The following is a 14,551-nucleotide window of genomic DNA, read 5'->3' on the forward strand; positions in this document are numbered from 1 at the left end:
GTGCTGCTGAGGCTCAAGGGGAGGCACGAGCCTCAAATCAACGGCTGTGCTCCCAGATGGAGGGCACGAGCGGGGAGCTGCTGAGCTGGCTGGGTTGCAGCCACCCATTTGAAGGTCACCTACAGAAGGAAACGGCAGTTGTGTCCTTCCCCAGTCTCTGAAGAAAACCCCTCCCAGCGGCAAGGAGTGAGGGCTCCTGGGCTGCCCTGCTCAGCACCATTGTGGCAGGCGGCAGCTTCCCAGATGAAACCGTTACACCGGCACGGGGCACATGGGTGCCCAACCCGACTGCTGCCGGCAGCTCAGCCCCATCGCTTCCTCCCCAGCAGTGTCCGCCAGAGCCTGCAAGCTCAGACGCGCCCATGAAGTGACACGCCAGGCTTAACGCTGATGGGCAAGTGAAGGCAGACCCTGCCTGCAGGGAGGGTAGGAGTCAGGGCAGGATCCAGCCTTGCCCTTGCAGACAGTGCAGGTCTGAGTTGCAGGTACAAGGTGCAGGTACAAAAAAGCCCCTGGGCCAGGAGCAGCCGCTGGGCTTGCATTTCCCTCTGCTGACAGCAGTGCTGCAGCAGGTACCGGCCATTTCACTCCTGGCATGCAGGAAGCCGAAATAACGCCCCCATGCCCCAATCAGTGGCTCAGCATCCGGGTCCTTTGGACCCCCAGTGCCAACAGGGTAGCCGGGGGTCTCCTGAGGGGAAGATGGGAACCTGTGAAGTTCACAGTGAAACACCTCAGCATCTCCCCTGCCTCCTCCTGCCAGGCCAGGAGAAACAGCAAGAAGTGGGGTCCCCCCAAGGACAGCACAGCCCCACCACCCCTGCTCCTGTCCCCACTCCTCCCACCCTCAGGGCGCTGTGAGGCCCCAGAGAGGGGTCCTGGTGGCTGCAGCACCTCTTGACATTGGCTGGAGCATCCCCATCACCCAGCCATTTAACCCCAGCAGCACACAGTGCCTTCCTCCAAAGCCCCCATCACTTCCCAGTGTCCACAGCCCTTCCCCAGGTCCCACCTCACTCCCACCAGCAGCACAGACATAGAGACCCCGAAGAAATGGCTCAGCTGGCACATTCATGTTATTATAAAGAGACAAAAGGGGAGCTTTGGTCTGTGTCCTGCCATGCCGCAGAGGCATTCAACCTCCTCCATGCTTTGATGGCAGAAGGAGGTGCGATCTGTGGACAGGTTTGCTCAGAGGGTGGGGATTCTTGAGACTCCTGCAGCCTGGCTGCTCCCCCGGCAGGGTGTCATGAGCACTCACAAAGGAAAACCTCACTCTGCTCCCCGCCCAGGGCAGGAGGGGACCCATCACCAGCCCCCCGGGGCTGCTTTGGCAGAAAAGCTGGGTGGTCCACAGGGAGAGCCGCTCAGCCCTTGCGCACTCAGCCCAGCCTCAGGAGCCACCTTCCCACATGGCGCTACGACCTGCCTGCTTTGTCTCACAGCTTCCTTGCTCCCAGCCCTCCTCCTTTGTCCTGCCAGCTCACCTTCCCCACCGCATCACCCCAGCCGCACCAAGTGGGATGCTGGCTTGCTCCCTCAAGGAGGGGGTGGGAGAGAATTGGACCTGTCCCCCTCCCCGGATCCTCACCATGGACACCCCAGCCCCACTGCAATGCTGCATATTCAAGTCACCTTCCAGTCGTGATCCCCTCCCCATGCACTGGACAGTCCTCAACCCCATTGCTGGCAGGGGCCAAAGGGATGAGATGGGAAAAGCCCAGCAGAAATGACTCCACAGTCACCATCCCCAGAGGCACCCACTCCATCTCCCGGGCAAAAGGGACCCCAGCCTTGAGCCAGGCCTTTGTTAAAAGGCTTCATCCCGAGAGAAATGCAGGATGGAGGACGGGAAGAGTCCGGCCAGCAGGAAATCTCCACCCCCAGCCGCCGGCATCACTCAGTTCCCGGGTCAGTGTCCTGGCATGGACACCCCCACCTTGGCACAGCCCAGCCCTGCCCCTGTGCAGGCACCCCAGCAGCACCCGCACGAGGTGGATGGTGTCACCTCCCTTGCAGCTCCCCCATCCTTTAAAACCACAGCCTGGCCCCAATTCTCAGCCTCTTGAACAGAGCAAGGCAGAAAATCACCACCACCTGCTTCCCAGACAGGAAGACTGGACGGACAGGCAGTGCTGGGAGGTGTCCTGGTGCACACACACGCATGCACACGCACACAGACATGCACACACGCAGCAGTGCGCAGAGCCCCACACCCATCCTCTCTCCCTCCATCATTGACGCTGCACCCAGCATCTTTTGTGCTCTCTCTCTGCCCAGGCAGGCAGGGACCGGCCGGGGCAGTGCCCTCTGCAAATCCTCCTCCGAGGACTAACGCAGCCCCCCTGCAGACTGCCATCAGCACCCCAATCTGCCTCCTGCCATTAGGGGTGCGGACAGGGGGACACGGCATGTCCTGCTCTCTCCAGGGTGACCCTGCAGCCCTACGGTGGGAGACAAGGCAGGCACAGCCAGACGGGGAGATTGGTGTAACCGCGTGGGATTGGGCCTGCCGAGCCGTGTCCCCACGGGGACCCGATCCTCCCCTCCGGCACCCTGCACGGGAGCTCGGGGCGCCGAGGGCCAGACCGGGCTCACGCTTCTCCGGAAGACGCAGGCTGACCCGGCGCTGGCACGGGGCGAGCAGGGGGAAGCCGCATGCCCGGTCCCTTCCCCACGCTGGCTGCCACGCGGGACGGCAGCTCCGGCCGTGACAGCCAGGCAGGGTCCCTCCCTGCCTCTCCCGCTGGCTTCGGCGGGGCTCGTACCCCCTCTTCCTCCGGGGGCTCCTTCCTCCTCTTGGGGCAGAGAGAAGCCAAACGACGCCGGTCTGCGGGACCCCAGCGGCTGTGCACGGAATACACCCAGCCTGGCACGGCGCTAACAAAGAGCCCCCCGGTTTCACCCACCCCCGTGGGGCTCTGCAGACGATGCGTGGTCTGCCCCGCCGGCTGCCGCCCAGCCCAGCGCCCCTCGAGCTCCCGCAGCCCCCCCCGAGCCCCCGCATGAATTAGACGCCGCCGGCAGCTCCTTTATTGAGGTGCACGATCTGGAAGGCGCATTGTTCCCAGCCCGGAGTCAGCACAAAGGACACCGAGATGCCGCATCGTTCCCTACCACCTAGCGCGGGGGCGGGGGGGGGCAGGCACGGACCCCCCCACCCCCCCGATATCTTGCCTGATACCACTGGGGGCCAAACCCACCCGCGACGCAGCCAGGAGCTGCCGAGCTGCAAAGGCTGGGCGATAGCCAGCTCTCCAGGTGAAGGGGCCGGAGGTCCCCAGCCTCGCCCCCCCTCCCCCCCCCCGCGGCCACAGCGGATGGGAGGGGAGGTGGGCACGGCGGGGCGGGGGAGCGGGTGGGGGAGAGGGGAGCAGCCCCGAAACGATGCGGAGTGGGGGCGGGGAGGACAGCGGCGGCAGCGGGTCTAGGGGGGGAGGCAGCAAAACGCGACTCGGAGGGGACTCACTGCCCCGGGGATGGGCAGCGCCGAGCCGAGCATCCGCAAGCACCCCGCCGCGCACACGCAGCTGCAGCCCCCAAGCCACCGGTGGGCATCGGGCCCCCGGGTGCACCGAGCTCTCTGTGCCCCGGGGGTGCACCGAGCTCCCTGCGCCCCCCGGGGATGCACGCCCGGAAGCACCGAGCCCCCCCAGCCCACCCCCGGCACTCACCTCACGGCCACCTTGACACAGCTGTCCGGGGCCGCCATGCCCCCGCCGCCCGGGCACCGCGGCCGCCGCTGCCCGAGAGCATCCGCGGGCGGCAGGAGGCGGCGGGTGGGGGAGGGGCGGGGGCGGGGCGGGGGCGGGCGGCCCCAGGTGCCGGGCGGGGCGGGGCGGCGGGGACACGCCCCCGCAGCGGCACTGCCGACACGCGGGCACGCGGACACGCGGGGGAGAGGGCGCGCACACGCGCACACAGAGACACGCACACAGAGCCGTCATGTGCGCGCCTCGCACAGCCCCCCTGCACGCACAGAGTCACGCCCACAGCCCCCCGTCACCCTCACACGTTCCACACAGACGCTCCCCCCACCTCACACGCACTCGCACTCTCACACAGACACGCACAGCCTCACGCTCACACGCACACGCACTCAGACCCCCCGAGTCAGCCTTACACACCGCACAAACGCATCCAGCCCCCACCCCGCACACACAGACACATTCTCACTCACACCCGCTCACTCTCTCACACACTCACACACACTCTACCTCTCTCTCTCTCACTCTCACCCGTCCGTCCCTGCTGCCCCCTGCCGGGCCAGCGGCCCCGCTCCCGCCTGCGCACGGCTGTGCTGTGCCGGGCTGTGCGGGGCTATTCCGGGCTGTGCGGGGCTGTGCGAGGCTGTGCGGGGCTGTGCGGGGCTGTACTAGCGTGTACCGGCTGTGCAGGGACGTATCGGGGCGTACCGGGGCTGTACATGGCGTCCTCCCCCGCGGACGGCAGGAGAGCAGTCCGGGGTCCTGCGGGGTGAGTGCTGCCCGTCCACGGGAAGGAGCGGGGCCCCGGCAGATCCGGGTGTGGCAGGACCCCCGGGGGGCTGGGGGAGCCCTGGAAGGCCGTCAGCTCCTTGCCAGCGCAGTGCAGTCCGGTGCAGCCCAGTGCCAGTCCAGCGCAGCCTGGATCAGCCTAGTGTAGCCTGGTCCAGCCCGGTCCATCCCAGTGCATCCCGGTGTAGCTCTGGTCCAGACCTGACTCCCTTACCAGCCTCGGGAGCACCCAGGTCCCACAGAGGATCTCGTTCCCCCTGGCCTCCTGCCTGGGCTCTCCTGCCTGCCCTCCTGCCCTGTCCTGTCCCCAAAGCTCTGCCTATCACCCAGCTGCCCCAGTGGCCCCCAGCTCCCCGCTAGCAGACAAACACAGGGGCATCACAGCAAGGGACTGGCAAAGGCAGCTCGTCGGCAGCGGCAGGTGCTGGGCAGCCTGTGAGAGACCAGTGCATGTAGATGAGGGTGCAGGTGCTGCTGGGTGCGCACACAGGTGGAGGCAGGGGTGCTGAGCACAGCCATCACCCCACACACTGTCCGTAGCCATCCACCACTGATGAGGCCACGTTACGCTTCACACTGAGAAGGGAAACACCTCCCTGCAAAGGCATTAATGACAGCCCTGTGTGGTCCCCAGACCAAACCCTCCAGCCCAATGGTGCCAATAAAGGATGTTTCCAGCCTGCTCTGGGGTGTGGTGACTTGGTTTGGGACAGGGGACAGAGACCGGGACCCTGCAGGTCCCTGCCCCTGCGAGCAGCAGTCCCTGGAGGAGGATGGAGGTGCACGACCACCTCCAGGGCTTTTCTTCCCACATGGCTGACATCACTCAAACACCTCCATGGTTTCACCTGGTCCCATCCCAGAGCTCTGTGGTGTGGGGGCATGACACTACTGAGCAGCAGCAGCCAGCACAGGGCAGTGGTGAGCTGGGTGCTCCTGTCAGAGCCACTGGGACTGGGGGCCTGGTGACCCTGTGGGATGCCCAAGGCCATGGCAAGAGCCCATCCCAAGAGGACAGGAGGTGAGGCTGATGGCATGGGCATGACAGGACAGTGCCCAGGTGCTGACACAGCTCTCCAGCATGCCCAGTCCGTACCGTGTGGCTGTGGTGGCCAAGCAGCAAGCTGGGCACCCATGTAGCAGAGGACGCTGCGCAAAGGGTGATCGGCTCCATCCTATGAGCTGCTCTTGGGAGGCTAGCAAGGAGGGCATGTCCAAGGGCCCATCAGGGAGCAGGACTGGGGACAGGCAGGTGCCGAGGAGCTGAAGGAGTCCTGTCCTGGCTTCCCTGTCAGTTGCCTTCACATTGCTGGGGCTGATGCCAGATGGATGTGCCGCTCTGTGCTCTGTCCCCTGCCCAGGGACACAGGGAGCCTCTGGCTCGGCAGGAAAAAGCATCTCCCAGCCTGAAGCAGGTGTAGGACCTACAGGGGAACCCCAGCTCTGCGGATCAGTGTTGATATCAGGGGGAACAGCAATTGAGTGTGGGGGGAAACTGAGGCATGCCGAGTTTACTTTGAGGAGCCCAGGCTGTGTCCTGGGAGAGGCTGCCCATCTGCTCTGGGACAGCCGAGACATGCCAGCACTGGTGGCTGACAGCTAATAAAGTCAGAGCTGTGCCCAGCACAGAGCCCAGCACCTGCCCTCTGCTCTGGGGTCTGGATGCCTTCACCTCAACAGCACCGTCCCTTCACCCCATCTGCCTGTGCTTCTCCTGAGGTTCCCAAGGTACCACGGCCACGTGCCGTGTGTGCACAGGGCTCTGCTCCCTGGCGGAGCTGACTTGGCATCTGCTGGGATGGTTAAGTTCCAGGGCACCTCATGCTGGTACAGCATCATGGGGATGGGTAAGATACAGCCTGTCTGTTGTCCTGCAAGGATGTGAGGAGCTGGCATCTCTTTTCTTTTCTCCCTGGGGGCCATGTTTGCATGGGGACTGGGGACTTCCCACCCTGAGCTGCCGTTTTTTCTGAGGCTGAACCCTTCCCCACCGAAGCTCCAGGCAGAGCTTCAGGCAGTGACCATGCCATGGTGTTGCTTCCTACTCCCACCCTTGTGCCAGCCGTGTCACAAGCCAGATCTGTCCCCCAGTTCAGCTAGAAATCGACTCAAGAAAGACCCCCCCAGATGCTAGCTTGGAGCAAATCAGCCCCTGTGCAGCCCCAGACCCCAGGAGAGGGTGCAGAGGCACTGCCCCATCACCACACTATGTGATACCATAGTGTCACCCTTCATGTTTGGAGTCCCCAGTGAGCACCCACCTGCCTTGGAAAGTGGCACACACAGTCCCGCACCTCACTAAAGGGACCAGGAAACCATCACCATTCACCTTGTAACTAATGAAGCACATCCTTGACATTCCCCTGGCAGAGCAGATGCCAGAGCCTCATTGGCCACCACCCCATACCCCTTCCCCAGGAGCAGGTGGATGTGTTTGTGAGCGTGTAAGGGAGTATACGTCCTGCCCCAGGGCAGTGAAGCAGGAGCAAGGGATGCAGCGGCTGCCCCTACGCCATCCCTGCTGATTGCCTGCATCCCCCTTGGGGGAAGCTGTCTGCGCTGCCATGTCCCCTGTACAAGATGGGCTCTCTGGCACTCAGGCTGCAGCTGGAGCTCAGCAACAGCCATTTCCCTTTTATTAAGTTAACAAATAAATGCCCTGCTGGAGAGCAGGCAAGCGCTATTGATTCAGCACCTCCCCTGGGACCCATCAGTTTGCTGCATTTTAATATATATTAGGCAAGGAAGAGCCCTGAGTTGCCCAGTTCGGCTGGACTGGCGGCCCTCTGGAGCAAGATCGCAGCAAAGAGGTGGCCTGGAGAGACCAGGCTGCCCCAGTGCTCGGCACCCAGACCCCGCCTGGGGCACTGAGGTCTGTAAAGCAAAACCCCTGGGCAGACCCATTCCTGGAGAGGAATAACCTCAGCTACTACTTGATACCAGGCAGCAGTGGACCGTGCGCAGGCAGTGCTGGGCCACGCTGGCACAGGCATGCAGCAGGCACTGTGCTCCCCATGCTCTCCTGGCTGTGGCATCTCTGGCCTGTGGGGATGTCTGTGGGGATGTGGGGCCAGGGGGGATGTCTGTGGGCTGGATGAAACCCTCCTGAGGGCCAGGCTGAGTGGTGGGTGCCCGAGCCCAAGAGTGGTGTTTGGAGATACCTGAAGTGACAGAAATCACGCCACAGTGGCAGCATGTCTTGGTTAGACCCAGGGCTGCTGCACTGACGGGGACATGCTCTCATGCCTCTGCCCCATCCCCAGTTTCTTACCCAGCTGGGAGAGTGAGCCAAGAAGCCCCTAGGCCTCACTCTGGCACAAAGCCTGTGCCTGCCTGCTGCCCTAGCCCAAGGTAGATCTGCCCAAGCCAGTTGTCCTCTTCCCCACAGGACAGGCTTGGCTGCAAGCAGGAGGAATAGGCCCCAGCAGAGATGTAAGGACGCTGGGTCCAGCTGCTGGGATACCAGGAGACCCCCAGAGCTTGGCACCCTCAAAATGGCTGATTGAGGCATGAGCACTTGGGAGCAGGGACAGACCTCCCTCAGCATGGGGACTGGAGGCTGCCACAGGAATCACTGCCAGCTATGGTTAAATGTGGTCTCACATTTGCAGGCCCCTCCCCAGGCTGGGCTAGGCAGTGAGCAGCCAAGCAGCTGTTGGCACAGGCTGTGCAGGCAGGGTGGCAGAGGAAGGAGGGGACGGGGGATCCACGGAGTCACACAGCAGGAACACTTTAATGACCTGTCCAGCTCTTGCAAGACCCTGCTGGCACAGCATTGTCCTGTCCACCAGCATCCTGGAGACCCGGCCCAAAAATCCTCCTGCAGCTGGACAGATCCCACCAGGACCTCAGGCAGCGAGGGGGAGCAGTGCGGCATTGCTCCAGTAACCCCCTGCAAGCTCCTGAAGGGCCCAGCTGGGCTGCATCAGCAGGCAGCTCACAGCCAAGTGGCAGCAATGGTCTTTTGGGAAGGGGCTGTGCTGAGCCCTGGGGAGCTGGCTGGTGATGCCGCCAAGGTGTCCTGGGGGGCAGAGCCAGTTTTTGTGCCCTGCAATGTTTCTCTTCCCTTTAGCAGCTCCACAGCTGCTTTCTCCACTTCATCCATCTCCAGTTGGCTGCTGGCTGCCATCTCGTCCCTGGTCACTGCTACAAACGATGGGTCACAGGCCAGAGCCGCAAGGCCCCCGGAGATCAGAGCCTGCAGCGGAGGATGGGGTCACAAACCAATGTGAAGTGTCCCTGGCCACAGGCAGCCCACCCTCACCTCCTTTTCCCTGCTGCCCTCTGCACTGGCACATACCTGCTGCTCACCCTCGTAGCTAAGCTTTGCCCTCCAACCTCCCAACTTGGCATAAGCATGGCACCCCTGCCGGCCCCTTTCACTCCCTGGCAGCCCTGCCTTTCCCTCTGCCAGGCTGTGCCCCTGCCTTACCTCCTGAATGAGAAAGGTGATGGCTGGCGTGGAGGATGTGCTTGGGTCTCTGCTTTCACCCCACTGGTACCCTGAGCTGGACGCCGTTCCCATCACAGTGCCATCCTCTCGAGGCAGCTGGGCAAGAGGAGCAAAGAGCTGCAGCCTGGGCTTGGGCAATGCCCATGGAAGATCTCTCCCATGTTAATGTGGGGGCTGCAGGTACTGTCCCCAGCCTGGACACGCACTCCCATCCTGCTGGAGCTCCTGGGTCCAAGGCACCACACACAATGGGACTAGCAGGGCCATGTGGGCAGAGCGAGCTGGGAACCATCCCTTATGTCCTGCCCTGGCACTTGCCAGGCGATGAGGCACTGTGGCCAGCCAAGGGCAGCCAGGGGAGTGTGGGAACAAACCTGATGCACCCCTTGTTTCTGCCCTGGCTCTGGAGGTAGCTGGGGAACCAGAGAGATGCTGCTTCAAGCTGTCACAGCTTGGATGAGCACCCTGTGCCCACTGCAGCAGTGGTGTGGGGACCCAGCTCCTTCCCTGAGCTGATCAGAAAGGAAAGCTCCAGCAAAGCTGAGTTCATGGCAGGGAGCCCTAGAGACCAGCTCCTCCACAGCATGGCTGTGACAGCCTTTCCCAGGAGGGGAGGGAGGTGCATCCATGTCCCCTGCATTGCTGCCTCTGGACATACATTGCCCTCTTTACCTCCTGGGGGAGAAGGTGCAGCCCTGATGATGGGTGACCCCCAGAGGTGGCCCCTCGCCTCCTGCTCAGCCTCCGTTGCAGCCTCTCCATGGGTAAGGGGTGGTTGCGCTCTGGGAGAAGGAAAGGTGGGGACATCAGATGGGCACAAGAGTAAGGACACCACTGCCACCCAGAGGAGATCAGCTGGGAACAGGTTAACTAGACTGGAGGAACCAAAGGGTATAGAGATTCAGGACCAGCTGAAGTCCCAGTGCCTGCCCACTGCACCGTGCTGGCTCCTCACTCACAGTTGGGAAGAAGAAGTCCCTGTTTGTGGAAACGAACACGGTCTTGTGGCCCTGCTGCCCGGGGGTGGCCAGTTCTCCCCCAGCCCAAGGCACTGGCTCCATGCTCCATCACCCCAGAGGGTGGGAAGGTGGGAGAAGGATCTCCTGGAGCTCCCCAGACAGGTCCCACTGTGCTTGGGGCTCTCAGCTAACCTCCAAGTTGCTGAGGTCTGCATCTCCTCCTCCTGCCTGCCAACATCAGCCCCTTCCCCCTACCCTGGCCCCCTACCCTGGCCCCCCTTGGGCTGGTCCAGATCCCCCAGAAGACTTGGGATGCTGAGACTCACCCCGCGCTGGATGCCTGGGTGCTGCTGGCACCATCTTCCTCAGCACCTCGTCCTCGTACTCCATCCTGGCAAGGGCAGGCAGGTGGGTCAGCCTGAGCAGGGACCATGCACCGAGACAAGCTCCACCCAGGGGTGCAGCCCTCCCCACTTTCTTCACCCTGGGGAATGCAGCTGGGGGGGCAGACCAGGAGGGGTACGTGGGATGGATGAACAGGGTGGAGACCCCAAGAAGTAGGATTAAGTACATCCTCTTACATTGGTAACCCTTGTCCCTTGTACCTGTGCCCAGGCAAGTGCTGATGGCCCCTACCTGGGCCTTGGCACTCAGAGATTGGTGGGGAAGGGTCATTCCTGCAATCCCTGGAGCCCTGCCGTCCACCTCGATCCTCATGGCACCAAGATGAAGGAGTGATGGGAAGGACAAGAAGGACATGTAGGGTCACACATGCTGATGTGTGGAACCACACACCAGCCCTGGAGCTACTTTGCATGTTCTAGGGCCATGTCTGGGAGGGCCAGGCTGGGGCCCCGGGGACCAGCGAGGGGGCTCTGCCCTCCCTGTCCCCTTGCCTAGGCCCTGCCCCACACCCCACGGGCTGAATTTCTGCACAAAGCTCCTGTGTTCATGGAGCCAATTCCATGGCCAGCGCTCGATTCCTCCCCAAGTCTGCAGGGACCTCAGTGCTGCAACTCAGCCACTTCTCCAGACCTTACCCATGCATGAACAGCCCCTGGGCAAGACTGACGTGCAGTCAGCTGCCAGCACAGCCTCGCTGGGAGCCGCCGGGCATGGCCCAGCTCTGCCCCTCCTCACCTGCCCACGCAAGGCTCACCAGCCCTTACCCCTCCAGCCATTCATTGCTGTTGGCATTGTTGACATTGGTGTTGCCTTCCTGGGGGAAGTCATCAAGGAAGACGGGGGAGTCGAGGTCCTCGCTGCCCACCTCTGTGAACTGCAGGGGCCTCTGGCTGGCCACGTGGGGCTGCAGGGGGCTGCTGGGCTCCAGGAAGTTATCAACCTGGCCAAACAAGCCACCTGTCCTCTGCAACCGACAGGAAGGGCATCAGAGGAGGCCTGGAGCTCTGGGCTGCTCTGGGGCCATTCCCATGGGAGGAGACATGTGGGGGTGCCCATGGGAACAGCAGTCTCTCTGCTCATCTCTCTGCTCAGGCCTCGCAGACTGCATGGTGTCAAAAGCCTCACTGCCCAGGTGGGGAAACTGAGGCACTGAGGGGTGACGGTCATGCAGCAGCACTGGGATGAGAGCCAGCCCTGTGCATGACAAATCCTGCCACCTCTGTAGGACAGCCTGAGCCCGTGGCACCTGCGGACACAGTACAAGGTGCAACCCTGCAACACCACAGCTGCCCAGGCTGTCTCAAAGACTCCCAGGGAGCGGGAAGTGAATCTGTTCCTGCTCTGGTGATGATGACACCTGAGCTGTCCTGGCTTAGCCTGGCAGAAGGTGTGAATGGGGCCTTCCAAACCTGTGGGTAAACATTCAGCACATCCCTGCCAGGCATATGAGCAGGGTCCTCTTACAGAGGGGAAACTGAGGCAGAGAGCAGGTTGCCCAGGATGGGTCAACCAGGATGTCCTGATGCTCAGGGAGAGGAAAGAAGTGCTGGTCCATCCTTGTGGTCCATACTGTCTTTCATGGTCAGGCTCACCTCTGTGGATTGTCTTCCAGCTGCTGGTAGCCATGCTGACCCACCACCAACACATCGAAATGGGGACTGGGTGGGACCACAACCACCTGGGGTGCCCTGAGGGCTGCACTCACCCTGTATATCCCTTCCTCCATGGCAGCCTCCACCATTGCTCTTTCCAGCTCCTCCTCAGCAGTCAGGTCCCCAGAGATGGCCCGATGGATTTCAGGAGCAGCTTCTTCTTCAATGCTCCTCAGCCCAGCCTGGTGGGGACAAGAAGGCATGGCTGGATGTGGCCTGGCCCCACCACCCGTCTCACACTGGGCTTTGGAAAGGGAAACATGAAGCATACTCTCCTGGTAAGCCATGCTGCCCTGCCATGTCTCCTACGAGGGACAGGCCATGAGTCGCCCTGCAGCTGGCTGGCTCTGTGCTTGGTGAAACAGCTTCTGGGATAATGCTGTCCCACAACGGGGTATGCTAAGGGCAGCCTGACGAAGAGTCGGGCTGGTGATACCCAAGGGGTAGCTGTGCCTTTGTCCCTGATCTGGAGATACCTGACCTGGAGCCTGGCTCTTTTCCTTGCCTTGCACCTTTGGGGTCTGGTCTTTTATCTCTACAAGTGATTTCCTCCCTATAAGGTCAGGAGAGGCTGGGAACATCCCAGCTGCTCTGGCCAGGCACATAAATCCTCTCCCATCCCACCCTGACAGCATCCTTCAGGGCTGCTGTGCAGGCTTCTCTGACTGCAGTGGTCCTGCTCAAGATCAGCCACATCATCCCCTCTCCACTTGATGTTGCACTAGGCAATGAGAGATGATACAGAGAGCACCAGGCACACAGAACTATCTGCAACACTGCTAAGGTGAGGAAAGGGAGAAGGCCCTGGGAACAGAGAAGAGTTGGCGGATAAAGGCCTGGACGAGCAGCATTCAGCACAGACATTGGTCTGTGGTGGGGGTTTCCAGGTCTTAAAACTGCTTGGTGAGGCATCAGACCTTGATGAGCTCTTTCTGCAGCCGAAGCCAGTGGGACAGAGAGCCAAAAATCTCCTTTGCTTCCGGAGTCACCTGCACACTGGAGACTAAGGTCACCCTCAGTGGTGGAGTGGTCATGGCCAGTTCAGTGCTGGTTCACTTGGGGCCACCTCATTTCCAGCGCCTGAGGCACAGAGGTCCCTATATGTCATTGCAGCTCTGTCTCTCTAAGTCACCCTGGACTTTCCTGAGCTGGGGAAGCCTCTTCCCTGATCTCTAGAGCTCCCCACCACACCCTGCCTGCCCCCAGGAAGGATCACCCCTCCAACACCACCCACACGCTACCAACCTGGATCTCCACAGGATTCTTCTTGGGCCGGTACCCGTAATACTCCTCCTGGCGCTTCATGAACTTCCTGAAATGCTCTTGGATGAGGAAAGTAGCATAGAATTTGCCCACAGTCACCTCATCATCTGAAGGGGAGGAAACCAACCTGATGATACTGCCTATCACAAGGCCCTGAGTTGTCGGAGCAGCTGAGACCTCAACCAGGTGTTGCTCTGGCCCTCTGGGAAGTACCACCAGGTGACATACCTCCAATAGGTGGGATGACCTGGTCCAAAAGCTTCATACTCGTTCGCTTCCAGATTTTTTTTATAATGGCTCTGAGCTCCTCGTTGGCTTGCTCAAAGTTACCTGTGAGAAAAGCAAGCAGGAGAGTGGTTCATTCCCAGGGGAACGTGAACATGGGTGAAGACAAAGCATGTGAAAACCTGGCCAGGCTCCTCCAGGGTGTGACATCTCCCCTCTAGCCTCCCCACCCAGCAAAAATGAGCTTTGTAAGAATGAGACTTTGATTTTAGCAAAAAGACTTTAACTATAGAGTGAGTCAGGCCTAGCAAATGGGTGGAGCATTAGTGCCACCGTCTCTGCTCTGGTGATCAACAACAGATTTTGACCTTACCTTTGGTGCTCTCACAGGCTTTACCATTCCTGCTCGCCTGCAATCCCAGTCTGTCCCCGTGTGTGCTCCGAGATCTCCTGTGCTCCTCCCAGGGCTGCCTGCACTGTGCTGGAGGCCATGTTCCCCTCCCCAGCTGGAGGGAAGTCACCCGTGCCATGCTGCTGGAAGATGCCAGCCCCAGTGGCCCACCACTGCCCAGCCTCACCTCCTGCCAGAGCTGGCTGCCCCAGCCCAGCCACAGAGCTGCTCGTGTGACCCACAGGCATGGAAACAAACTGGTGTGGCATCTTCCCAGAGCAGGGCTTTCCAAACCATGCTGCTGGCAAGGAAGAGGGTGAAAGCAACTCCTCCCCAGCACAGCTAAATTCAAAGAGGATCCATCCCCTACCATTCCAGTCTGAGATTATAAATAGATGGGGAAATGCAAAACTGGAGCAGGTGGTGCTATGCCAGGGGCAGGGGGAGATCAGACTACACTTAACAGTGCGGGAAGAGAGCCTAGTGGCTGTGCATTGTGGCAGGGATGGCAACTGGGTCAGAACTGCTCCTGAGCTGTTCAGGGTGAAGTTACGCAGCTGGGGTGGCATTGGTTCGCTCTTCAGGGCTGCAACAAGTGCCTGCAACTAATAATGTCCTCCAGGCTTGGCCTGAGCAGCCCCACGTGTGTGCCCATGGTCTCTGGTCCAATGAGATAATTCATGGCATGAAGCTGAGGGTTGCACCAG

General features: G+C 61.3%; 2 protein-coding genes across 4 annotated transcripts in view; both read right to left on the reverse strand.

The window, feature by feature from the left end:
* KIF21B (kinesin family member 21B) overlaps window positions 1–3,712 on the reverse strand; it is a 37,628-nt gene extending 33,916 nt beyond the window's left edge. Inside the window, exon 1 of the mRNA XM_072845049.1 lies at window positions 3,675–3,712. Coding sequence (XP_072701150.1) covers window positions 3,675–3,712 — 38 coding nt within the window. The remainder of the gene's footprint in view (window positions 1–3,674) is intronic.
* A 4,721-nt stretch (window positions 3,713–8,433) lies between these two features.
* Window positions 8,434–14,551, reverse strand: part of CACNA1S (calcium voltage-gated channel subunit alpha1 S) — a 48,978-nt gene continuing 42,860 nt past the window's right edge. For 2 of the 3 annotated variants that reach the window (XM_072844544.1, XM_072844543.1), the window contains 8 exons: window positions 13,457–13,558; window positions 13,211–13,335; window positions 12,019–12,147; window positions 11,078–11,277; window positions 10,235–10,299; window positions 9,622–9,731; window positions 8,929–9,033; window positions 8,434–8,694 (listed from right to left, as the gene is read on the reverse strand). In XM_072844544.1, coding sequence (XP_072700645.1) covers window positions 8,434–8,694; window positions 8,929–9,033; window positions 9,622–9,731; window positions 10,235–10,299; window positions 11,078–11,277; window positions 12,019–12,147; window positions 13,211–13,335; window positions 13,457–13,558 — 1,097 coding nt within the window. Of the gene's footprint in view, window positions 8,695–8,928; window positions 9,046–9,621; window positions 9,732–10,234; window positions 10,300–11,077; window positions 11,278–12,018; window positions 12,148–13,210; window positions 13,336–13,456; window positions 13,559–14,551 lie in introns of all 3 variants that reach the window. The other variant, XM_072844542.1, reaches the window with a different exon arrangement.

The sequence above is a fragment of the Ciconia boyciana genome, chromosome 23 (genome assembly GCF_034638445.1).
Source record: "Ciconia boyciana chromosome 23, ASM3463844v1, whole genome shotgun sequence".
In the NCBI taxonomy this organism is placed as follows: Eukaryota; Metazoa; Chordata; class Aves; order Ciconiiformes; family Ciconiidae; genus Ciconia; species Ciconia boyciana.